This window comes from Camellia sinensis, chromosome 13 (assembly GCF_055761805.1).
Source record: "Camellia sinensis isolate YWXY chromosome 13, ASM5576180v1, whole genome shotgun sequence".
Lineage (NCBI taxonomy): Eukaryota > Viridiplantae > Streptophyta > Magnoliopsida > Ericales > Theaceae > Camellia > Camellia sinensis.
In genome coordinates this window covers 101692024-101717090 of record NC_138973.1, presented here as the reverse complement: position 1 = coordinate 101717090, position 25067 = coordinate 101692024, and the positions used below count along the sequence as shown (strand labels likewise).

Below are 25067 nucleotides of genomic sequence, written 5' to 3'. Positions count from 1 at the left end.
AAACAATATGATTCATTCAGACCTTGACATGTTTCATATAATCCACATTTTGGATGAATCTATTGAACCACAAGCTGCATCTGAATCCATCACAAATTTCTGGTTAAATGGAATAGATACTTACCATTTTGTTTCATCATCTGAAGTGCACAGGGAATGTAAATTAGTCCTGAAAATGAAACACGGTTATACTTTGATACTACACATAATAATCAAAACCGGGACATCAACTCATGCAGTCAGGAACCATATTTCATTTCTACTTGTACACTACTCCAGCAAAATAACCGGTCCAAAATTGCCTCAATATTGTTCTTTGAGCAACAATGTGTTGAATGTCCGATGTAAATGCAGAAAACGGTACAATATCAGAGACTACAAAATCTTTGATTGATCATTGTCATTACTATCAAGGAAAATTGCTAACTGTGCCCTCACAATCCCCTTCAGGAGGCTCATGCATAAAAATTATGTATTACAAGTAATTGATCTAAAGTAAGAGCCTGTGAAATTGCTGTTTAGTGCCAAGGGTTCTTTTTTGATCCACTTCTCTTCGAGCTAGTTGTTGAGCTAGCTTTCTGCAAAACAAACAAGAATGACCGGTGACTCCATAATAGTGGATATAATCTCAAGATATACATGCTAAAGAATTAAAGAGTAATGATCACTTCTATATACCACTTTAGATTTTTTTGTCTTTCCCCGGATCCTGTTCTTTGGAGATTTTAGCTTGTATATCCGAACCATCCAATGGTGAGTTGTGAATACCTAACATAAATATAAAGCCAGAAAAAAAGCTAATTTATAAGAAGCACAAGCAGTTCAAAAAAAATCCAAAAACTTAAACAAAGCATTCCAGAATTCTTCAAAACATGATAAGCATGGATATTTGCTCAACTACAAATAACAATTTGAGAATGATACAATTCGGCAATAAGAAAAAGCCGATGGCACCAGAATTGAAGGCCTCGTTTCGTATTGCGTTTGTTTCCTGTTTTTGCTTTCATTTTTTTTTTAAAGTGATAACAAAAACTTGTTTAGTATATTGTTTTCGTTTTCAAAAAGTGAAACTGATTCCAAAATTTTCAAAATTTTTAGAAATGAAAAAATGTGCTTTCACTTGTTTTCAAAACAAGTTTTCACTCTCTCTCCCCCACCTGTGGCACCCACTGAGCTCCAGCACTGTCGGCTGCTGGCAATCTCCAACAAGCTCTGGCCACCTTCCAGCATTCAGTCGGTCACTGCCCGCGACTTCTGGCCACTCCATTACCTCTGGTGACACTCCGACCACCAACTACGGTGGCTACCTCCAACCACCCCCACCGTTGGCCACCATCTCTGGCAACTCACCAAACATGTTTCTTTTTTTTTGTGGTTGTTGTTGTCATTTGTTTCCAAATAAAACTATGTTATCAAACGACAACTAGGCCCCGTTTGGGGACTTACCTTTTTAGTCAAAAAGTCAAAAAGTTACCTTTTTAGCCAAAAAGCCAACAACTCATACCAAAAAGTCAAAGATTCTCTTTTCTCTCTACTTTTTGCACATCTTTTCGTAATTAGCCAAAGAGTCATCCCAAACATATAAGTTTTTTTTACCTATTTTTTTAGCCAAATAGCCAAAAAGTTACTAAATTAGCCTGTTCCCAAACGAGGCCTTGACTTTCCTAAAGAAAAAAGCCAGTCATTCAAAAGCAAATTAAGCCAGACACTTTGTAAATGTAAAAACCCTGGTTTGCCTTGTGTAGAAATGGATGTTCATTTGAATAAGCAACCAATACACTAACTAAATTTCCTCCATTTAATAGCTCAGAGCAAAATAGTGAAACATTAAATAGAATTTTGTCTTTTGCTTTTCCTTTTTCTACAGAATATTCCAAAGAATCAACAGGTCAACAATTAATTATTTCTTAAATTGTGTTCTTATCCCACAATTGGGGATTGAATTATCTTACCTCCTCGAAATGGGTAAGCTTAAAGTGTTTCTTCCCTATTTCAGTCCGCCTTACTCTATCAAAGGCTTTACCATCTGTCTCCACAAACCTAAAATAACACAAACAAGGTCAAGTAACACTTCAGAAAGCAAAAATAAGCACATCTACAAATAACAAACCAAGTTCACTCCTAAGGCGTACCTGTAATACGAGAGTTTGTACATAAGGCAATTTAGCATGGTTGGAGTGGCCTGGGAATCAATCCGGTACTGACCATCTCTCTTTCACAAAGAAAAAACGACAGTAAAATTTAGTTAAAATCTCATGTTATCAATAACCAAATTTAAAAAACACTATTCTACATATCATATTTCATCAGCCAGACTAAAAACACATAAATAGATGGGTTAAAAAAAAAAAAGCAACTCTTCGTGCTTAGAAGAAAAACAGACGACATGCAAAAAATATGCACTATGTTTAAAATTTCTATCAACATGGACTTCAACTTTTTATATCTAAAATCAACGATGTTTCATTTCTAATATTGAAATATTTATAAATATTATTGACTTTTGTCAAGTAATTGATAATATTCAAATCAATCAATCCATAACACAATTTTTGAATCTATAAACAGGAGCATACAATACAAGGGTTTCAAACACAAACAAACTCAAGACATAATAGCACATATTCCTGGTTTTTTTATTTGTTCTTATTTCAAACAATTGGAGATATATTTTAAAAAATCAACAGGAACAGGAATGCTTTGGCCTTGCACAATAAAGGCCACAGGGTCCACTACCATGAAAGCTAATGGGATGAAAGAAGACCGAAATTAGCAAGGTTTAAATAGAAAGAAAAATTGAGGTGTAGTTTGACTAAGTTAGAACTAGGTAGAGCTGAATGTTGGGAAAAGGTTTTTATGACCAACCCCCAAATAGTTCAAATAAAGCTTTGTCGAGTTTGGTTTTAATCCTGTTTGGTGCACAATTGTATGAACATTTGCTATATAATCATGGCATTCTAGCATAATGCAAAGTGCGAATTACTATTTTGACAATATGTAGTTAATTCCGAATTACTATTTTGTAAATCTCAAACAGATTCAAAGCTCAATACATAGTGTGGAAACACAATGTCATCAATTGGAAGACTACAAATTCCTATTAAAATTAAACCAACATACATAAATACTTACCAGATAATCAGGTTCCTTGATGTGAGGGAATACACCACCACCTATACGAACCATCCACAGGAATTTGTTGATATCATCACTCGGATAGCCAACAAGACCTGCAAAGTCAAACTTCAGAATGTTGCCCTTTTTCCCCAAGTAAGACAATCTTAGCAACATTAGAAAACCAACCTCCAAATACAACAAGAACATATTTCACATCCAAGGAGTTGAAAATCTCCCAAGCTGGCTTTTCAGGAGAAGACATGGCTGTACCAACAGTTGCAATATGTGTGTTATTCCAGGTATTATTGTCAACAATGACAGTGCGGTTAGCCATAGCAGTTGTTTGATAACCATAGTCCCACCAAGAAGCAACCTGGAAGAAGTTCAGTAAGAATCAGTAAACTTAATATCTTTATTCTGGTGAGAGACAATGTCAGCTCAACAGAAACTCTAGAAGACTATCTGTATTTTAGTTCATAAAAAAAAAAAAAAAAAAAAAAAAAAAAAAAATTAAATATCATGGAAAAACATATAACACCTGCAAAATTTGAACAAATTAGAGTGAAATTTAACCCATTCTTTTATACCATCAACTCAAGCGAGAGCACATGATCAACACATGCATCAGTTATACAAGTTGTTGGAAGAAGATATTAGATTTCTCAACTTATCCAAGTGGATAGATACAATTGTTTTATGGGATACTTACGTGTAGGTCCTAATAAGTAGACTTATTCTCCAATAGGTCTTGCGATAATTATTGGCATTTTTCATCAAACACTATTAAAAAAATCACTAATTATTAATATTCAGCGACAGTTTAAAAACTATCACAAAAAATGTCATTAATTATAAGTTTTAGCAATAATTTAAAAAAAGCGTCACAAAAAAATGTTACAAATTTTCAACTTTCAGCGACAATTCGAAAAATCTGTCACACAAAAAGGTCACTAATTGTAAGTTCTAGCAACATTTTATAAAAATCGTGACAAAAAAAGTCACTAATTGTCAATTTTTAGCGACATACAAAAAATCGTCACAAAAAAATATTTTTAACTACGATTTTACTATGACTAACTTTCAATAGGGTTTAATGGAATTAAGTCCAACTATTATTAGGACCTATTAGTAGTTTATCCTTGTCATCACACCCTAAAAGTATTATTTTCTGTGAATCTCTATTGTTAACTCATCCTTTCCACTAACAACTTATTCATAACTAAAAACAAAAAGACAACACATAAGACTACATCCAACACTATCATCACAATTACACGTTGCTTGGATTCAATTTCTCCAAGTCTGTTACCACCCTCCTTCATCCCAATCCCTTAGCTTATCCAAGTCATTTTCTCAGCAACTCAAAAGTAAGCTCATGAAAATAACACTAGAGAGGACACACCACCCACACACTCAGGCAAGAAAAGTGTTTGTATGACTAATTTTAAATGACCCATTAAGATTACTTCTTGATAGTGATAACCTTAACACACACGACCAAGATCATAGACCCACAATACTTGCCACAACATAGTGACCACGAAACTAACGAGAATGAATACGACAAATCTAGAATAACAAAGCTTATACGTGAATGGACTAAAACTCACTTTATCATCCACCTCAGTGTTGTGGCTCAACCATGCATAAGCCTCTCGAAAATCATCAAACACATGAAGACCATCATGAGAATGAGATGTTAGGACAATAGAAGGTGCTGAATAAGCTTCTGCTGCAGCCCAGACACAATGAACCTACAAGAAGATATGTCAGTTGCATTTAGATGAAAAATGTCAGAAAATAAGAGAAGGCAGGTAAGAAAGATGATTGCAGTATCCTCCTGTTTGAACACAGTAGAAAATACAAATGAACTAAAAAAATTTGACTTCCTATGGTGTACCAAGTAAAGTGTATAATGGGATGGGAGTAGATTCATTAACAAAATTGAAAGGTTAACTCAAAAAATTGTGATTGCACCACATCATCATCTTAAAGCATCAGATGAAATTGCCATGTGCATAAAAACAAGTCATCTGGTTCTGAGACAACATAGTTTAATATATACCGGAAAACCCAGTAAAAACAAATTCATCTTTAGGTCAATCAGCTACTATAAACATATTCACATACTTTATATAATTACTTACTCATTATATTACCGTTTTTATAGGCTGGGGAAGGGAAAAGGCTTCAACAACAGACATTAATAGCCATAAAAATGCAGGCCCTAATAGACATGTGCACTAAAATTGTCATTCTAATCTTTGCACCAACTTTGATGTTAACAGTGACTTCATGAGCATCCAGCATTCAGATCAAAAATTTTAAAGACAATTATAACAAGAAGCTATATCCTAGATTTTAAATTAAGAGTGCTTTCCTGGAATCAGTTTAGTCGTTGAAGTGTCTAGGGCTTGTATAAATATATGATTTGATTATGAAAATAGTTTTTTAACAGTGTTACTGATTGTGTACTGCCATTTCCAACATGTCCAAGGTTCGAGTCAGTGACCCAATACTATCTTCACAAGATGTTATACATTGGACCTTTTTTTTTTCTTCTTGACTTTTGGCAGCATATACAACCCTCAAGGCCATTGTTATAGAGCATAGCTATCAATGCCTTCCCACTTTCTCTTCTCCTTGTAATACAATTTCACTCTTCAGCATTGATGTCGATCCACGTTTTGGATTTACTGCAACCATCATTTACATGGATGGAATCTTACACTTACATATTTCAGTATAGTCTCCGTGACAAGATTCCATTTTCCTAGGGACTTAATCAAGTAGCAGTAGAGAAAAAATATATATATTAGCAAGCATAGAGTATCGAGTTGTTAGCATAACTCTTCTTTCACCGAGACCTCTTATTCATAAATAGGGAAAAGAAAAGATGAAGGCAATAACTACCACTAAAAAGACCAATCTCTCAATCATGCTATAGTTAAAACCTCAAACAACTGTTAGCCTAGGTCTGCAGTAATTATCAAAAGCTCCAATTACACTTCCTGAACTCATACACAAATTCCACTGTATTTTAAAAAATAATAAATAAATAAATAAAATAAAAATTAGACTGAACCATTAATCAACACACTGTTCTGGTATATTTCAATGACCGTTTTGAGTAAAGATGCAAAAATAAATTCTAAATTCTTGGGAGTAACACTTTTTTTTGTGGACAAGTTCTAAATTCTGTTCTCTATATAAGTTCTTCATTGTCTATCTTGTTAAACCATTATTTTGGAACTACAGACTTCTTTCTCTGTTCAAATAAATTCTTTCCTAGGGGCTTACATACCTTGCTTGCAAACATGGAAGTTTGATAAATGGCTAGCCTATGTCAGCTTGATTTACATTGTTAGACCCATTTCCTAATTGTTTGAGCTTTTAGATGAGTTGGTGATTAACAATTTAACAAGGTATCAGGGTTAGGTCTTAGGTGACCTCTCGGACCAAGTCACCGCCTCGAGCCTGTTTCTCTTCTCTGGCTTTTCTCTCTATCATCTCCACATGCAGCCTTGCACATGCAAGAGTGTTAAAGACTTATCCCCGTCGCCTCTCTAAGACACTAAAGTCTAGTTTATATAATCTAAAAGTTCTTCCACCCATTGTCAATTTGTTCAAAAAACTTTAACGTGGTATATCAGAAAAAGTAATAGATCGTGTGTTCAAACCTCATTGCCTACCCAATAATTGTAATACTTGCATGCATTTTGTCTACTTATGAAGGAGGGTATCGCCACATGGGGTCGTGTTGAGTATATAAATAATAAAGTTACCATTTTCTCTATAATTGCTTAAGCTTTTGAAACAATTGGTGATCTAACATGGTATAAGAGCTTGGGTTGTAAAAGGTCCTTGATTCAAATCTCAACAATTCCATTAGCTATGTTATTGTGCACTCAATCTGTTCTCTCTACGTGTACACTGTGCACTCATTTGTTCTCTATATCTATGAAGCACGGACACTTTGGAGAGGGCTACGTATCAGTGTCGGACACGGACACGGACACGCGTCGGACACGCAGTGGACATGTGTCCGACACGCAGTGAAAGGTGTCCCCTTTTTTTTTTGAATTTTTTGTCACCGGACACGTTCTGGACACGCTTGGGGACACGTTTGGGACACGGCAGGGTAAAATTCATAATTTATGAAACTTCTATAGGGTCAATTTGTAAATAACAAAACCAGAACAAATTGTTGAATCCTAGATTCGAAAGAACAGAGAAAACAGAAGATAGAAAGAGAGAGAGAGAGGGGCTCGCCGGCACACCTGGTAGCTCTTCGCTTGTCGGTGGTCGCTGGTCTGTCATCGGTGGTCTATCGTCGCTGTTCTTGCAGTTATCCAAGGTACGACTTCCATCTTCTTCTACAATCTTCTTCTTCGATCTTCTTCTTCTTCTTCTCCGATCTTCTCTTTGTCTCTCTCAGTTGCTCTCTCTCTCTCTCTCTCTCTCTCTCTCTTCTGCTGAGCTTCACATTTTATCTTGTTTTGTTTTTTTTATTTTATACGGTTGATTTGTCTCTCTCTCTCACTTTTATTTTTGTTTTCCAATTTTATTTTATTTTTTCTTTTCTGTCTTTTATATGGTTGATTTCATTATTTTATTTATTTATTTATTTATTTATTTCTTATTACTAATCAATGATTAATTTTGTTAATTTTAATGATATGTTTTTATTAATTTTACCTTTTAATGATTTTTTTTATAATTTTATGACATATATAAATAAAATTAATTATATATATTGAACGTGTCCCCAGCGTGTCGTGTCCTCTATTTTTTGAAAATTTGCATTTTCGCATGTCCGTGTCGTGTCCGTGCCCTGTCGCGTGTCCGTATCCGTGCTTCATAGCTCTATATTCTCTGCACGTGCGAGATGAGGTCACATGATATACATTGTTGAGCCCATTTCCTAACAATTTACTATTTTAGACGAGTTGGTGGTTATCAATGTAACACCTTAAACTTCAACGTTGCCATCTCTAATTTTTTCCCTCTTTTTTTTTTTTTTCTTTTTTTAAACAAATAAGAATTTATTAAGAAGAACATCAAGCGGGAATGTGGTCCGTGTACATCAAGCAAAAGAAACTGCACTTGAGAAGCCCAAAAACCTATACATTCTTCATATCTCCCAATTCATAATAAAAAAAATCCAAAAATTGCTCCAGTTTAGGTTTTAAGAGTTAAAGGAAGCCTTTTAGCCTATATAACCAATAGAAAGGAGTTAAAGGCATGTAGCCTATGTAGGCAAGACTTTTAGAGGTAAAGGAATCATCTCTCATATTCTTGACATCAATCATATAGTGAACAAGGATGATCAAACATGAATGTATCGCTCTGCCACAATTGAAGATGGTCAAAGGGCAGAAAATTAACATAATAGCATATATCAGTAATGTAACATGGTCATTTTTCTGCTAGAAATGATGACATGCAATTATGATTAAATTCAAGAGGTAATGAAGAAAGTGTACATACCACATAAAAAGCACCCAGCAACACGAGTAAGAAAATAGCAATAGCAGATGCTTCCAAAGGTAAAACCAGAAGCCTCTTTTCTATCTGAGCCTTGACAGAAGTCTTCTCCACATTTTCCTTTTCCTTTTCCTTTTCCTTCTTCTTGTTCTTTTTTGAAGGTCGTTCCTTCAATGAATCTTCATTCTTGTCAGTCTTTTTCGAAGGTCGTTCTTTTGCCAAATCTTCATTTTTTTGGGTCTTCATCGTCTCATTTTGTGAGACAACACTGCCAGAACTGGTATCCCCTGCCTTAATAGGCAGCACCATGAAACCAATATTAGTCCAGAAGCTGAATTTTTACTCACTAAATGGTGAAAGAATGTGTCATAATAATTAGAAGAAAGATTATAACATCCTTACATCAGTTTGGGAATTTCCTGATAATCCAGATAATTGAAATTTGATTGAACTCGTAAAAACATTAAAAGCTTCTGAAAGCGCAATGCCAGATAATATGCATGCTGCTGGAGCAAGTACAAGCATTAGACGCACCTGTAATGTCAGCGCAAAGACAATGATGACCAAGAATGAAAATTAAAGACGAAGAAACAAGGTGGAGTTAGATGAAGAAAATTGTCCTTACCATGACTCCAGAAAAATATACTGATGTCACTATGTAAAGGACAACAAAGGAGCTTGCATCAGATAGTGGCAAAAAGCAAGCCTGCCAAGGACCAGCAGAAGAAGACCATGATGTACGGTGAGCAATTCCAAACTTATCAACTATTAACAACAAAATTAAAATGGAAAAAAACTCATACAGCCACAAGAAAAAAGTTAGTCTAACATTCAGAACTTACAATAATGCCAGCTGGAACCAGGAAAGCCAAAACGTTAATGTCCATAAAGTATGAAGGCCAAGTAGGTGGTTGATGCTCACTAACACTGGCAATAATTGGTATATACTTGCTTGCGTAAGTTCTGTCACAAACCATTAGAGGGAAAATGTCAGAAAGCTACCTCAGACAACTAGAAACAGAATTGACGGTGAAGGAAATATAATTTTTTTTTCCCACTATTCGGCCAAATCAATATTTTTCAATTGCAAACAAAATAAAAATTAAAATTAACATAAGCATTTTCGACAGTGCCACAAGTATTGGAGTTTAACAAATAAAAATTACAAAAAGGAAAAAGAAATCCAAACAGAGGAAAAGGTATTTTTTTTTAAATCACATCCTCAAGTTTATGAAATCAGCATCAAATCTACTATCAAACAAGAAATCCAGAAAACCAAGTTAGAACTATCACCACAACTCAATTAAGACTGCAGTCAACCCAGATTATTGTGCAAAAAAATTTATTAAAAAAAAAAAAGGAGTAAACAAACTAAGTTGGCCTTAGCCAAGCACAACGGGTATACTAGGTGATAACATTGTGATTTTGTGTTGTGTTCACTATTTTTTGGGTTATTTGGTTATGGGATAAGGTGTGCCATTTGGCTATTCTGGGTTTATGTTTCTCTTGCATTTAAGGGGGTCCTGCTTTTTTTGATATCCAAGGATTGGAGTAGTTTGTTTTTCCTCGTTTGTTTGTAATTTTTCTTTGTCTTTTCCTGTTAGAGGACTCTTTGTCCTCTCCTTGTACCTTCTTTTCTTTATCAATTATCTTCGTTTTGTGGCTGATCAACCAAATTTTAAATCTGAAACTGAAAAACTCAAATGAGTTATGGCAGTTGGAATCAACTATGAAAGTTGAACATGTCACAAATCATCTACAAAATTATAGCAGTCGAGCGCAATCACTGACCAGCACAAAAGTCCTAATTCCAAAAGCAAGGCACCCACGCATAATGAAGGGAAGTAGGGCATGCACTTTACAAAGGCTGGTAAGGGAATGACAGTGAAGAAGAGAAGCTTTCCCAGCCATTAAAGATGCCCAACTGCCCCACATCTCAATGGATATATTTTAAGAATTAAGGGGTTGTTTGAGATGATCTAAATAAGTACACTTTTTGACTTTTTATGAAATATGGGTTGGATTTGGGTTGGGTTTGAAGTGATGTGTTAGAGAGGTGATGTGACTTAAATAAGATTGTGTGACTTAAATAGGATAGTGAGTTTTTGACTTTTTTGAAACTTGCCAAACTAGCCCTAACTCTCAAGTTAGATCAGTTCAGCAGGCCTTGCATTGATTCCAAGTATTTGTAGCTCCGAACAAATGAATCCACCATATAATGCAGTCATGTTTGTCAGGATTCCAGATTTCCCTGGACAAAGTCACAACCCAAAATAGCTTTGTCCCTCCCTCCCCTCTCCTCTCTTCTTCAAAATTGTTTCCTTAATATCTCTTCAGAAGGAAGTAACCAATTATATAAGATAACGGCATGAATGGTTAAAAAGCCACTTACGGATCAAGCAAACTCAGACTTCGTCCACTCCATCCCTTTGTTGGGCTAGAAGCCACCAATGCTACAAGTACAGCTATTACAGCACCACATACTACCCTGAACAATAGAATGATATATAATAAGCCAAAAAAGAACTTTCCTGAGTTTGTAATGGTCAACATCACTATTTGTTTAACAATTTTATAGTACTTTGAACATGTTTTGAGAAAACTAGAGATAAGGAAAGCTTACAGGCCAACGGATACAACAAGGGTAACGGCGACTTTAAACATGCTTGGAGAGAGAATTCCTTTGATATAATACACAAGAGCCACCACATGGATAATAATGAAAACCTGTACAGAGAAAATTAGCAACAAGAACAAATGATAACAAAAAAAAGTTTTATAAAGAAGAACAAGAAGAAGAACAAGAAGAAGATGGAGAAGAAGAAACTAGATAATGTGCTAAGGCCTTGTTTGGGAATTGGCTTTTTTAGTGGCTTTTGGCTTTTTTATGAGGTGAAAAAAAAGTTCATTTGTTTGGAAATAACTTATTTTAGTGGCTTTCCGGTTTTTTAGTAACTTTTTGGCTTTTTAGCTATGTCAAAAGCCAAGTTGCCAAACGCAGCCTAAATATGCAAGGACATAAAAACAAAACAAGGAAACTAGAGACCCTAATTGAGGTTGAGCTACCAATACAAGGGTTCACGAAAAACTAGAGCGATAGCATCTCTATTTGACTTTAAGGCACATTGCCATAATTTTTCTTTCTTGAAAAATCAATTTACTCCTACAAAAACTTATCCTTTTCTTCCTCGTAATGAACTGCCATTTACAACAATTTTTCTTATTAAGACTTTATTAGAAAGACACCAAGGAATTGCCACGCGTACACACCCATAAGAAAAGCGTAACAAAACACCTAAAACTCCTACACATAATTCTTCTTCAATCAAAAGTCTCTACGAAATCCAAAAAATGGTTCAAGGATGAACCAACAACACCGAGAACCAACTATTCAAAATGTATAAAATTTTGTTTTTCAATTTAAAAGTGGTTCCTCCTTCCCATACCATATACAGCAAAAAAATATACCCATTAACATTATCACAAAAGTAACATGCTTTTAATTCTTTTTAAATTTTAATGTAGTTTTTTGTTTGCAGCTGAGTTTACTCCCACAAAAGTTTATTGGTTCTTTCTTCTAACAAACTACTATTTACAAAACAAAAATATACCCATTGCCATAAAAAAAGATGTAATGGTTTTGCTTCATTTTATCCTTCGTTGTATGTCCATGTAATTACAAATAGCTCTATTTCATTCTTGTCATCCATTCAAAGATAATATTCAATCCCTTCTTTCAAAACCAAACAGCCATCCATAAACTACAGCAGATCGAAATTTGGAATACTATTTTTTAGTCTCTGAAATTTTAGTTCTGACCTCCTAATACTTCATTAAGGAAACAAAACAAAAAAACAAAAAAACAAAAACAAAAACAAAAAATAATAATAATAGTCCAGCAAATTATGCAAAAATCATGTCAACAAAACGTGTGCTTATTATGTGCTCATAAATCAGAAATTAAATTAATATCTAATCCATGGTTAAGGGTGTGGGAAAGCAGTAGTAGCTGAGACAAAACAAATATCATAACCATGACTCTAGACTTAACCATGTAGATGCAAACTTATCAACATCAACTCGTATTTAAAGGGTGGTGATTGGCCGTTCAAGTGTGTGCGCGCTTGTGTACCATATAGATGCCATGATCAATGTAACCAACAATCCAGTCAACAAAATGTCTATATACTGTGGCATATCACCGTGTCCACTGCTCATCGATAGTCCCACCAACTACAAAATTGCCCACAGCAATATCACCGTGCTCTTAAAGACTCACAGATCAGAAGTCCTCACTAAGAACCAAAACAAGAAAGCAACCACCTTACTTGTCAACCATCCAGGTCATTACACGTCACACTTTACAATAATTACTTACTTCGAAATATACTATTTTTTTCTATTTCAAAATCACCAAAACCATCCTCCCAATAAAGCTTGGTTCATAGCCAAGGATGCTAGTACTCACACCATTATGCTCATTGTAAACCCTTTTCTATACAGCAAACAAGATTAGACTGTTTCATGAAACAGCTTAAGCACAACATAACAGACTGGCAACATTGTTTTTACCACTACTTTAAAAACATCTCCCATATTGAAGTGAATATATAGTTCCACGAAACTAAATCATTAGGAAAGTAAAATGGACATAAAAATTGGCAAATATTGTGCCATGTATCAGTATGGAACTCACCAAAAATGATGCAAAATGTTCGGATGTCATGACCGCATTAAAACCAACAACAGGCACCAATGCAGCTAACAATGTTCCTAAGACAACCTGCATTGCAAACAGTTGCAACATTATTGAGAACAAATAAAACTCTTCATTTAAAATTTATGAACTGAATATATATATATATATTAATGGCAATTTCTTGATCTCTAATCAAGGAAAATTAGTGGAGAAAAATTCTCGAGTGGTGGTGTACACTTAGCATTTCCAAGAATAAGAGCAAAAACCTCAAGAAGAAAATACATAGTTATTCCCAAAGGATCAGCCAATGATAGAACATAAAGGATTGATATCACCTCCATCACATGAGCTCATGATTTGTTTAACTCGCACCTTCTTTTTTTTTGGTTGACAAGTTTGTTTAATTCACAATGATAACATGCCAAAGTAGGAAAACAAAGGATACATTTCACAAATAAAGCAAAACAAGATAATTGCACCCTCAACCAACACATTAGTGAAAATATTAAAAACAAAAATTTAACTCAATTCAAATAAGGGATATGGACAGAAGAAAGTCCAGAAACCATTAATGACACATTGTCTTGCATGCACACACCACTAAATTTTATTCTCTTCATGCTGTGTCTTCATTGTGTCTCCTGATATTTGTCTCCACAAAATCTGCCCCCAGTTCCCACGTTTCCTCAAAATTCTTTAACTTGCAAGCAACCCACATTTGTCAAGTTGAGTTTTGTCAAATTACATTTGTATTGTTCCCAGTCTTCTTTCCAGATCTTAAAAACATAGCATGCATTCTACAGTCTTTATGCTAAAACAAATGCATCAATGATTTTGATTGTTGTTCAATCTTCATGATCATTCCCAGATACTTACAAGTGGAGCATACGCAATGTACAGCCGAGGAGAATAGCGACCGGTTACAATGCACAGAAGGACATGCATTGGAATTAGGTTAATAATAAACGTATACCCTCCCCATGAGCAAACCTGAAAGAGGAAATGATAAGCTGACAAACACAAGTTGAATAGATGTATATAGTGCACTGAAAACATCAGAAACACAAAGCCTACCATGTAAAAGTATGCTACTGCATTTAAAGTGGCATAAAAGAGAGATCCTGTGTTCAACGTCTGCATTTAACAACCAATGAATGACAGAAAATGGTTCAGTATATATGACAATCGTTTACGTAAGATTCCAGAAGAAAGAAAAAAAACAAAAGGAAAGGAAGAAGCATGAGACAAATAAAAGTTGGTCAAACTATTATCCAGTAAAATGTATATTAACAGAAGTTTGTTCGAATAGGAAATATAGCATCAATGGGGAAAGGATGCACTGATGTTAATCAAAATCTGACCTTTATATATAGATAGAAAGTGAAGATTAAAGCAAATATAGCTACAGCTTCATTGTCATAGCTGCCAGCCACAGATCGAGATATATAGGATGGAACCTGTGGAAAATAACAAAACAAAGAATATTAATTAATATCTTATTGTAATTCAATTCAGAGAACATCAACTATATACATCAGCATACTTTATGTAAACCTTTGAAGTATCTGAACAAGTATAATGCCATCTTTTACTTAGAAGTTTGTCTCTCAAGTTATCCATAAGAAGTAACCAGCCTAGGACCCACAGATTAACACTCCAACAAGAATCTCTGAGCTCGATACAGAACCGACATTGTTATGAGTAAAAAGTTCTTTACTCACAGATGGAAAACAAATTTGTAATGGCATGTCTGCCATGGTGAGAAACCAAAAGAATTCTTTGGTTGACAGCATCAAATCATCAGCAATAGACGTAATTCTAATGAAATGTTTCTCTAGAGGTAAGACATAGATTCCAGAAGAACTGTAGAGTCATTTCAAATTTCTAAGGCTAGTAAGAGTTTCAACAAACCATGAAAATAAATAAACCAAACCAAACCAAACCAAGCCTTTAAGTCCCATCAAATGGGGTCGGCTACATGAATCCTTCTTCTCCACGCGGCCCTATCAAAAGCCATTTCATTAGTCAAATTAAATAGATTCATATCTCTATTTATAACGCTAGTCAACGTTAATCTAGGCCTATCTCGTCCCCTAACACTTCCATCTACCGTTACAACATCGCATCTCTTCACTACTGCCTCTGTTGGTCTCCGTTGAATATGACCAAACCATCTCAAACGATTCTCTCTCAACTTATCTTCTATCGGTGCTACTCCTACCCATTCCCGAATACACTCATTCCTAATCATGTCCTGTCTAGTCTTACCACACATCCACCTTAGCATCCTCATCTCAGCCACACTCATCTTACCTACATGTTGTTTCTTGATTGCCCAACACTCCGTCTCATACAACATAGCTGGTCTAATAGCCGTTCTATAAAACTTACCTTTTAGTCTAGTGGGTATTCGTTTATCGCATAATACCCCAGACGCACTTCTCCACTTACACCATCCCGCCTTAATCCTATGGGCCACATCTGCATCAATCTCTCCCGCTGTTGTGATAATCGACCCTAAATAACGAAAATGTTCACTCTTAGGCAGTTCTTAGTTCTCAATCTTCACTTCTCCTTTGCTTTCATTGTTACTGTTACTAAATTTACACTCCATGTACTCTGTCTTAGTTCTGCTTATCCGAAATCCTTTAGATTCAAGAGTTTTTCTCCAAATCTCTAACTTTGTATTAACTCCTTCTCTAGTCTCATCCACTAACACAATATCGTCTGCAAAAAGCATACACCATGGCACGTCATCCTGAATATTTATCGTCAACTCGTCCATAACTAAAGCAAAAAGATAAGGACTTAAGGTAGATCCTTGGTGTAACCCTACAGTGATAGGAAATCCATTTGTTTCTTCAGCTGGCGATCTAATAGTGGTCACCACCCCTTCATACGTGTCCCTAATCACGTCAATGTAACCTTTTGTCACCCCTTTCTTCTCTAACGCCCACCATATTATATCTCGGGACACTCTGTCATATGCTTTCTCAAGGTCGATAAACACCATATGAATGTCTCTTTTCTTTTCTTTATACTTTTCTATTACTCTCCTCAAAAGATAGATTGCTTCCATTGTTGACCTACCAGGCATAAACCCAAATTGATTCTCTGACACCTCTGTTATGTCTCGCAATCGGCGTTCCATCACCCTCTCCCACACTTTCATTATATGACACATTAGCTTAATTCCTCTATAGTTGTTACAATTCTGGACATCACCTTTATTCTTATAGATTGGTACTAAAATACTCTTCCTCCACTCATCTGGCATGTTCCTAGTCAACAAAATTTTGCTAAACAACCTAGACAACCAAGCAACTCCCTTTTTACCTAAACACTTCCAAGCTTCAATAGGGATATCATCAGGTCCTAAAGCCTCATTTGATTTCATCTTCTTAAGTGCAATCTCCACTTCAAAGTTCCTAATCCTGCGATAGAACCTATAGTCTTGGTTTATCGTATTACTGATTATTTCTTCCCCTATTGTCGTACTTCCACGTTCCTCATTTAACAGTTTCTCAAAATAATTCTTCCATCTTTCCTTAATCTCATCATCCTTCACAAATACCTTAGAATCCTCACTCTTGATGCACTTTACTTGATTAAAATCTCTTGTTTTCCTCTCCCGTATCTTAGCAAGTTTGTATACCCTCTTCTTTCCATCCTTACTATCTAGTCTAGTGTATAGGTCATCATAAACTTTCAACTTAGTCTCTCTCACTACTTTCTTGACCTCCTTATTAGCCAATCTATAGCTCTTAAGGTTTTCCTCAGTTCTATCCTTCTGCCACTTATTAAAGCACTCTTTTTTTGCCTTAACTACCGCTTGGACCTCTTCCCTCCACTACCAAGTTTCCCTAGAGCTGGGTCCCGTTCCTTTCGACTCTCCAAGCACTTCCCTTGAGATTCTCCTCATACAATTGGCCATCGAATTCCACATAGTGTTAGCATCACCTTCTAAGTCCTAAGTACTTTCCTTATCCATTCGATTCTTAAATATTTCTAGTGTATCCCCTTTTAAGTCCCACTATCTCGTCCTACGACGCCCACCATCCTTCCTAGCTTGGTATTGCCCTCTAAAACATAAATCTAGTACCAAAATCCTATGTTAAGAGACCAGACTCTCTCCAGGAATCACCTTACAATCATTGCATTTTAGGCAGTCCACTTTTCTCGCTAAGAAATAATCTATTTGGCTCTTAACTAATCCACTCTTAAAGGTTACCAAATGCTCCTCCCTCTTCTTATACATAGTATTGGCCACCACCAGGTCAGAAGCCAACGCAAAATCTAAGATTCTCTCTCCAGCCTCATTTCTGTCACCAAAACCGTATCCACCATGCACCCTTTCATAACCTAATTTATCTATGCCCACATGGCCATTAAAATCTCCACCTATAACCAGGTTCTCTCTTACGGGTGTCTCCTGTAAGATCTCATCCATTTGCTCCCAAAAATCCCTCTTAGTCTGATCATCTAACCCTACTTGAGGGGCATAAGCGCTAATAATGTTCACTATATTCTCTCCAATAACTAGTTTAACTAGCATAATCCTATCTCCTTTCCTAGTGACCGCCACCACACTTTCCACAAGACCCTTGGCAATTATAATTTCTACCCCATTCCTGCGTCTATCCTTACCACTATAATAAAGTTTAAAACCAGTATCCTCAATTTCCCTAACTTTATCTCCCGTCCACTTAGTTTCTTGTATGTAAGCTATACTAACTCTCTTCCTAATCATAACATCTACTAATTCCATCGTCCTACCAGTTAAGGTTCCTATGTTCCAAGTGGCTATCCTAAACCTGTACTCTTGGACTAGCTTCTTTACCAGCGCTCGTCCAGAAAAACGCGAAAACCTTTGCCCATTTTTCACTGCACCGAGGCGTCGATGCGGCGCCCCTTGCTCACTTTTCGAAACACCCGGAGGCAGGCGCAACGCGTCACTTGAGGGGAACGACCTAGCATTTAAACGATTCAAAGTCTGAACTAATGAAACATAGCCGCGTGATTCGATATAACAGAAGTTGCATTTTACATGTTAGAATGCTGCTCAAAGTTTGAAAATTTCATAAAATGAATAGAAAATAAAGGTACAACTACCCTGTATATAATTTACCATGGCTAAAAGAACTGCTGCAGTCAGTCCAGCACCGGCACCCTTAACTTCCTGCGTGTTGGGGTATTGGACAAGATTGAGAAATCTCAGTTTGCAGAAAACTCACATTAAATATAATACATAACGAGTCCCAGATTCTAGAAATACATGTTCCAAAACAAAAATAAAAATAGAACATGAACCTTTGTGAGAAGGTAGGTTGCCCATGCAGCAATAGCAGAGAATACTGGAGCCGTAAATACACAAACAGTTTCCACAGACAGAGGAATATTCAAAGAATTCAGTATCCTGCCATCAGAAAGTAAAGTCTCAACAATAACTAATGCAGCAGGACTCACTCAAATTCACCCTTCTGATTGTTTTATAATAAAGGAAAACCAGATGTACAGAGTTCACTAATCTGGTAACAAGGAACACAGAGAAAATTAATGTTCTTAATCTCTAGTCTCAATCTCAAATACACACCACCACATGGTGCCAGCTGTCAATGTCAATCCAGGGTAAACAGTTCCACCAATCACACGTCCAAGAGGATACCTTAGAACAAATCAAATATACAGTGTCACTTTGCATTCATTACATAACAACCTATAGTAGAGAAATAAACAAGAGTTTTGCTATATGAAAACCACCACTAGGGTCACAATTACCAGGTCCGATCATCAAACCAATTCCAAAAGTCATAAATTCCATTCTTCGTGAGATACTGAAATAAAAAGCATTCTTGTCATCTTCAATATACCGCTATATTATTGCAAAACAATTAAATGAAGGGAAACATGCACTAGATAAGAATACTAATAACTCTATAAACTGGATGAGTTTTCAAGAAATTATATTTAAACATTTAGCTACCAATGCTTCATGGACTAGAGAGTACAGAATATAACATAACCCGAGCTATTTATCAAAATTATTCTGGAATAGTATTCTATCTATTCAAAAAGAAAAATTATAGAATGGCATTCTTACATACATTGCATTAAGAGTACAGGTGCAATTGTCATTCTCATGGTAACAGGGGAGGTATTTACCACATTATGTTATGCTCCAACAATTACAAAGCTTCTTTTTTTTTTTGTGTGTGTATGTGTGTGTGTGTGGTGTGGAAGAAGTGGCTTTTGACCAAATTTCCTCCATGCCTTCCCCCTTTTTCTTTTTTATTCTCTACTTTTTTCCCTTCTTTCTCTCTGCTTCTAACTATCCTCTTTCTTCATTAGTGGTTTAAAAACATCACATCCCTAACTTGGATCCACACATCTTTTGCATACATTTTGTGCTAAATACGATTGCAACTTGGGCAGGTTGAGCACAGCCTAGAAAAAAATTGGGACTGGATAAAATTTTCAAGCCTTTGGGTCAAGCTTAGGAAGAAATTCACCAGCCTGAATTAGTTTCGGTCCAGTCAGAGACAGAGGAGGGCAACCAGAGCCAACCCGAACACAATTTTGAATATATATACTATGAATATATATCAATTTATGTGAAACATGTGTCACTCGTTCAACCATAGGTGAATCAAAATAGAACTTTTAAATTATTTTCCCACCTACTAGATTTAGAGATTGAATCTTAGTGCACAAATATAGGGTTAAAACTTGAAACCTTAATATATCAAACCTAAGAAGCATGGACGCGCAACATGGCACAGTCAAGCCTACATGACAATTTTAAAAAAATGCTAGACACAACACATGAAGGACATGCACAAAATGTATAGTTTTATATTTTTATTATATGTCATATATATAAATATACCATTTAAATATAATAAAAACTGCAACATAACTCTAATTCTTACAAATTTAGATTATTTTCTTTTATCATTGTCTCTTAAGTTATTTTGTTCAAATTTATAGCTAGTTTCATGAGTCTCTAAATGATGGACATGCTTAGATGAGTACTAGACGCGTGTCAACGAGTGTTTGGGTCTAATTTTTTTTTAAAAGAATAGGACAGGCTTAGACAAGTGTCTAATGACACACCACCCATCTTACATGTGTTCGTGCTTTTTAGTATCAAACTAATTACCTCTCTCTCTCCACCATAATAATCACACCCATAGCCAGCCAATACCACCGTGATGCAGTCACTTTCCACCGATGTCGTGACAACATGACCATCTTTCCACCACAACAACTCACCTCCCTTCATCTCAGATCTCTCACTCTCTCTTCAGCCACCTCTCTGTCTAGTTATAACCATCATGCCACCACAACGACATGACTCGGCCTCTGTTCCTCGATCTCTTGGCTACCTACCATTCATTCTTAGGTACTTATCTCTCTCAAAAAAAAAAAAAAAAAAAAACACACAACCATTAGGGCTTCTTTCTTAAAATCATTTTTATAAGGGATATGATACGATGCATAAATTATGTTTTCATAGTTATTCTTCTTCCTTTGACTTAAATTTATATCAAGTTGGAAAGGGCATGCAGTTTTGAATGGAATTTATCTAATAACAGTGACATTGCTTTTAGCTGAGATCAAAACCTTCATATTTTGTATTCAATCAAAAAAATTCTTCAATATTTGTTTTAGTCATATATTAAAATTGCATTAATACAACCCAACGCAATAAAAAAATGTGAAAGGTTTGCTATTGATAAAGCCATTGATATACTAATGACTATGAGTTACCTAGCCTAGGCAAACTCCATTATGTTTTGGATTAGGCTTGCACAAGCCCTTAGCCTAAACAAACATGCCCAAGTTCCATTCGTAGTGCTAAAGAGCTTCAAAGTCTACCTTGCCCCTTCTTAGTAAGTTGATGCATGCCCTAGGAAGCTCAAGAAAGTAGAAATAGTAAGAAACAAATAGATTTAAAATTTGATTCAATTTCAAAGCAGGATTCATGATGCCTTCAAAGATTTTTATATTTATTGAACACTTCTAGATTGAAGTCAATTTATTATTATTATTATTTTTTTTTTTTCCACAGACATTGAGGGGTGTAAATGTATGATTTTGTAGTTGAGATGGTATAATTTAGTGGTATTTATGATTTACTTAATTAGTTGGTCTCAAAGTATCATCTTAAAGAAACTAAGTAGTTCCTAAGTTTACCTACTTGCTTGTCACCTACTAGTAACCGAACAGGTTACCTTGCTTTTAAGTATTTACATGCAAGCTCCGTAGCCAGGCCTACATATGGGGTTGTATTCTCTCTTTCAATGGAGGAATCAATCTAAAGTAGAATGTTGTAGCCTCCAGATCAAGAGGAATCAAATCTTCCACTCTTATTATATTCATTTTGCCATATTATCCCTATCGAACCTGATACCATAGTTCTTTTTTTTAGCGCAGATTTGAAAAAAATTTATACACATATTTTGTCCAACCCAAGGCCAACAAGTGTAATTTTTCCATTAAATTGTGACCCCTCAGTTTTCTTTATTCTCTATGTCTTATTTATCTTTCAAAGATATGCCAAATCATGTTTCTCTTTTGCTTACTTCTTTCTTTATTACTGGTCTTTATCTCAAATCTTCCACCCTTATTATATTCATTTTGCTATACTATCCTAGGACTTGATACCACATTTCTGTTAGTCCATATTTGAAAAGGATTTATATGCATGTTTTGTCTAATTAATGAATGCTTGAATTTTGGTATTCTTCAATCGAGTTTCACACATTTATAAAACATTTTTAGAGTTATTTGTTAAGAAGTTCAAGTTCTAGATAACCATTTTTTCTCATTAAAACTTAAGCCTAAGAAGAACGGACACTTCTAAGAAGATGACGTATCCGTGGCATGTCCGTCAAAGCCCGACATTCTTTGGACAGTTCCCCAACACGTGTCCGACATTCTTCAAAACGGGTCATATCTTTTAAAAGATCCAGACACTCTTTGGATACTTAGGACACACATGACTATCGCTTAAATAATAGATACAGGTGAAACTAATTGTAAATTTGAACAAAACAATTTAAGATACAATAATAAAACAAAAATCATATAAATTTATAAAAATTAGTGTCATATTGCAATTTTTTTTTTTTAAATCTTTAAATGATATATTCATATATATAACATATAATAGATATATAAAATTATATATTTTATGTGTGTCACCCACGTGTCGTGTCCTATATTTTTTGAAAATTGGTGTGTCACAGCATGTCGTGTCGCGTCGCATGTCCCGTGTCCGTGTCCGTGTCCGTGTCCGTGTCCGTACTTCTTAAAATTTAGCTCTAGTCCTTCGCTTAAGTAGCTTGTTTCTAATAAGCAGTCCGTTCATTATTAACAAATGAACCCCTAATCCCCACCCTCTCTTTTAGGTACCACATTGTGCTATGAAAGCTTTGACTATTTTTTGTTAAAATTGAAAGTATGAACAATCATTTATTAGAGTAGAACTTAAGCGCTTTTAATGCAAAGCACGAAAATAAAAATAAAAAGGGGCAAATTTTGAATTTCATATGAACCATGCCTTGGACATTGTCTAAGTCTAGCTTTATGTTGCTCCAGATTAGTTGGCAACTAGTAAAAAAAACCAATGAAAGTTGATATAATTTCACCGTATGCTTTTGTTTGTTTTAGAAGACAAGGGTATTCCAATAATTCAAGACTTAATACACATGGGTTGTCTATTTGGTACATGAGTGGTAGCATGAGTTAAGTTCTGACTTTGGGTGTCTGAAATGTTTTTACTGGCCGAAGTTTATGAGCTTTCCACTTTTGAGTCTTAAATCATTTTAGAATTAGGAAACACCTAGCAATTTAAACATCCATTTAACAGTTTGTTCAAAAAAGAGTTGATATTATAAGGATTTTTGTATTGTATTTGTGTGATTAAAGTCATTCTATTTCAGGTTACTAGTCACAATTTGGGAACAAACTCTCTTTTCAACCCTAGGTTATTCCAATCTATTGTCTTTTTCTTTTCTTTTTTTCTTTTCTTCTTCTTCTTCTTTTTTTTTTTTTTTTTTTTTTTTTTTCTAAAAATCCAACACCCTTCTACTTGTGGAATCAACCAAATTTCAGTGCATCTAGTCTAGAAATATAATTTCACCGTATACTTTTGTTTGTTTTAAAACTCTCTTTCAACCCTAGATTATTCCAAACAAGTTTTTTCTACAAATCCAACACCCTTCTACTTGTGGAATCAACCAAATTTCAGTCCCTTTTTAGTCTAAAAAACCAAAAATATCCCTTCTAGCATATTGACCCAAAATGGAACCTTTCCGTAGGCCAACTGCCTCACATGTCCACCCATAGGCAGCAATATCCTAATTTTTCTAAAGTCGTCTGACATCAGCTTGATTCACCTTCTTAAGTGTTCTCCCTGTGCAGCTACAATTCTTCAAAAAGCCTTATTGCATCCATTTCTATCTACTTGCGTGACAAACAAAACATATCATAAATTGGATATCTGTGTTCGCAAACGAATTTCTTTATCGTTAACAATTCCTTGAAGTAATTAACTTGAATACAGAAATCACCCCATTTATTTAAGTATTTCAAAAGGGTTACACAGACATCAGAAAATATCCAAGGGTTTAGATTTTGAATAAGACAGATACGAATGTCATTTTGAGGTTTTTAACTTATTTCCCAGAAAGCAGCTGTTCAGAAATACTAAACTCTGTTATAGCTTTAATAGAGTTCACTTGATTTTTACCAAATGGTAGTCACAAGAGCTAATGAGTTCCCCCACGAAATTCTATTCTTCACCACCATTTTCTTCCCTATGAGGTCCAATGCAGACAAAGCGAATTCCCATTTTTATTTATTTATTTATTTATTTGATAACTCGGATCACTTCTTAAATTCAATACATTATATGTCCTTCACCTACCCAGGGACCATAACCCCTGACAATCAACAGTCTCAAATTCAGGGAATTCTTTTTTCTTTTTCTTTTTTTTCTGAAATCTTATCAACCATTCCAAATTGGAATCTTTGGTCAGAATCACAAGCATACGAAAACAAAATTGAATCTTTACACTTTCAATTAATTACAACGGAAAGTAAAAGTCAACGCTACGTAGAGAAATCAAACCTGAGTGACTCTGTAATTGAAATAAGGATCGAACTCGTGAATAACACTCTCGTACTTTATAACCTGCAACAAAAATTCACAAAACTATAAAGACAGAAAGTAACACTCACATCGAATTCAACTACAATTTCACAGTCAGATCCATATACAAACAGACAAATATATACAAAAAAAAAGTTGAAAATCAAGAGACTTTACAGAGAAGAGACGGATCGAGAATGCGAGAACTCCGATGAGGAGGAGGATGAAGATTGAGAGAACATTTCCGAATGCGTATCGCAGAGTCGATCCTTGAACGGTCTCTGAGGCCGCCATTGACGGCCAACACGACTTAGAGAGAGAACGATGGTTTTGGAGAGAGAGTTGGGAGTGAGGGGTTTTGGAGGTCGTTTGGGTCTTGAGAAAGACTTTGTAGAGGAGGAGGAGGAGGAGGAGGCGCGCTGGTTAACTGAAACTACGGGATTACCCCTGTAGTTATTGGTTATTTTCGATTTTCACCGTATTTTCTCAACGATTGGATTGGTCTTGAACCGGAGAAGTTATTGTTTGGTCCTGCTGTCATGTGACGTTGTTTTTTTTTTTTTTTTTTAAGGAGAGTTATGTTATCAAATATTTTATAAAATATTT

The 25067-nt window shown here is 35.3% G+C and overlaps 1 protein-coding gene across 1 annotated transcript; it reads right to left on the bottom strand.

Annotated features, from left to right (window-relative positions):
• Positions 1 to 234: 234 nt before the first annotated feature.
• On the bottom strand, positions 235 to 25067 carry LOC114277455 (dolichyl-diphosphooligosaccharide--protein glycosyltransferase subunit STT3A-like). Its single transcript, XM_082903011.1, has 23 exons — positions 24639 to 25067; positions 24441 to 24503; positions 19082 to 19137; positions 18897 to 18968; positions 18614 to 18719; positions 18432 to 18482; positions 14665 to 14760; positions 14378 to 14437; positions 14180 to 14293; positions 13301 to 13387; positions 11228 to 11331; positions 10997 to 11092; positions 9447 to 9567; positions 9230 to 9310; positions 9007 to 9138; positions 8608 to 8895; positions 4728 to 4871; positions 3304 to 3490; positions 3133 to 3230; positions 2133 to 2212; positions 1953 to 2040; positions 679 to 768; positions 235 to 578 (listed from the first exon to the last, which is right to left on the bottom strand). The coding sequence occupies exons 1-23, from the start codon at positions 24753 to 24755 to the stop codon at positions 519 to 521; spliced, it is 2391 nt and encodes a 796-aa protein (XP_082759137.1). The 5' UTR covers positions 24756 to 25067; the 3' UTR covers positions 235 to 518.

Bases quoted from the DNA above. Each gene is read 5' to 3' on its own strand.
- LOC114277455 (XM_082903011.1), bottom strand. From the start codon at position 24,755: ATGGCGGCCTCAGAGACCGTTCAAGGATCGACTCTGCGATACGCATTC. The intron at 18,720-18,896 runs GTGTGTATTTGA...TTCTGATGGCAG, and splicing joins ACAGCTGGCACCATGTGGTG to GATACTGAATTCTTTGAATA. The intron at 769-1,952 runs GTAAGATAATTC...TATTTATGTTAG, and splicing joins AGCTTACCCATTTCGAGGAG to GTATTCACAACTCACCATTG.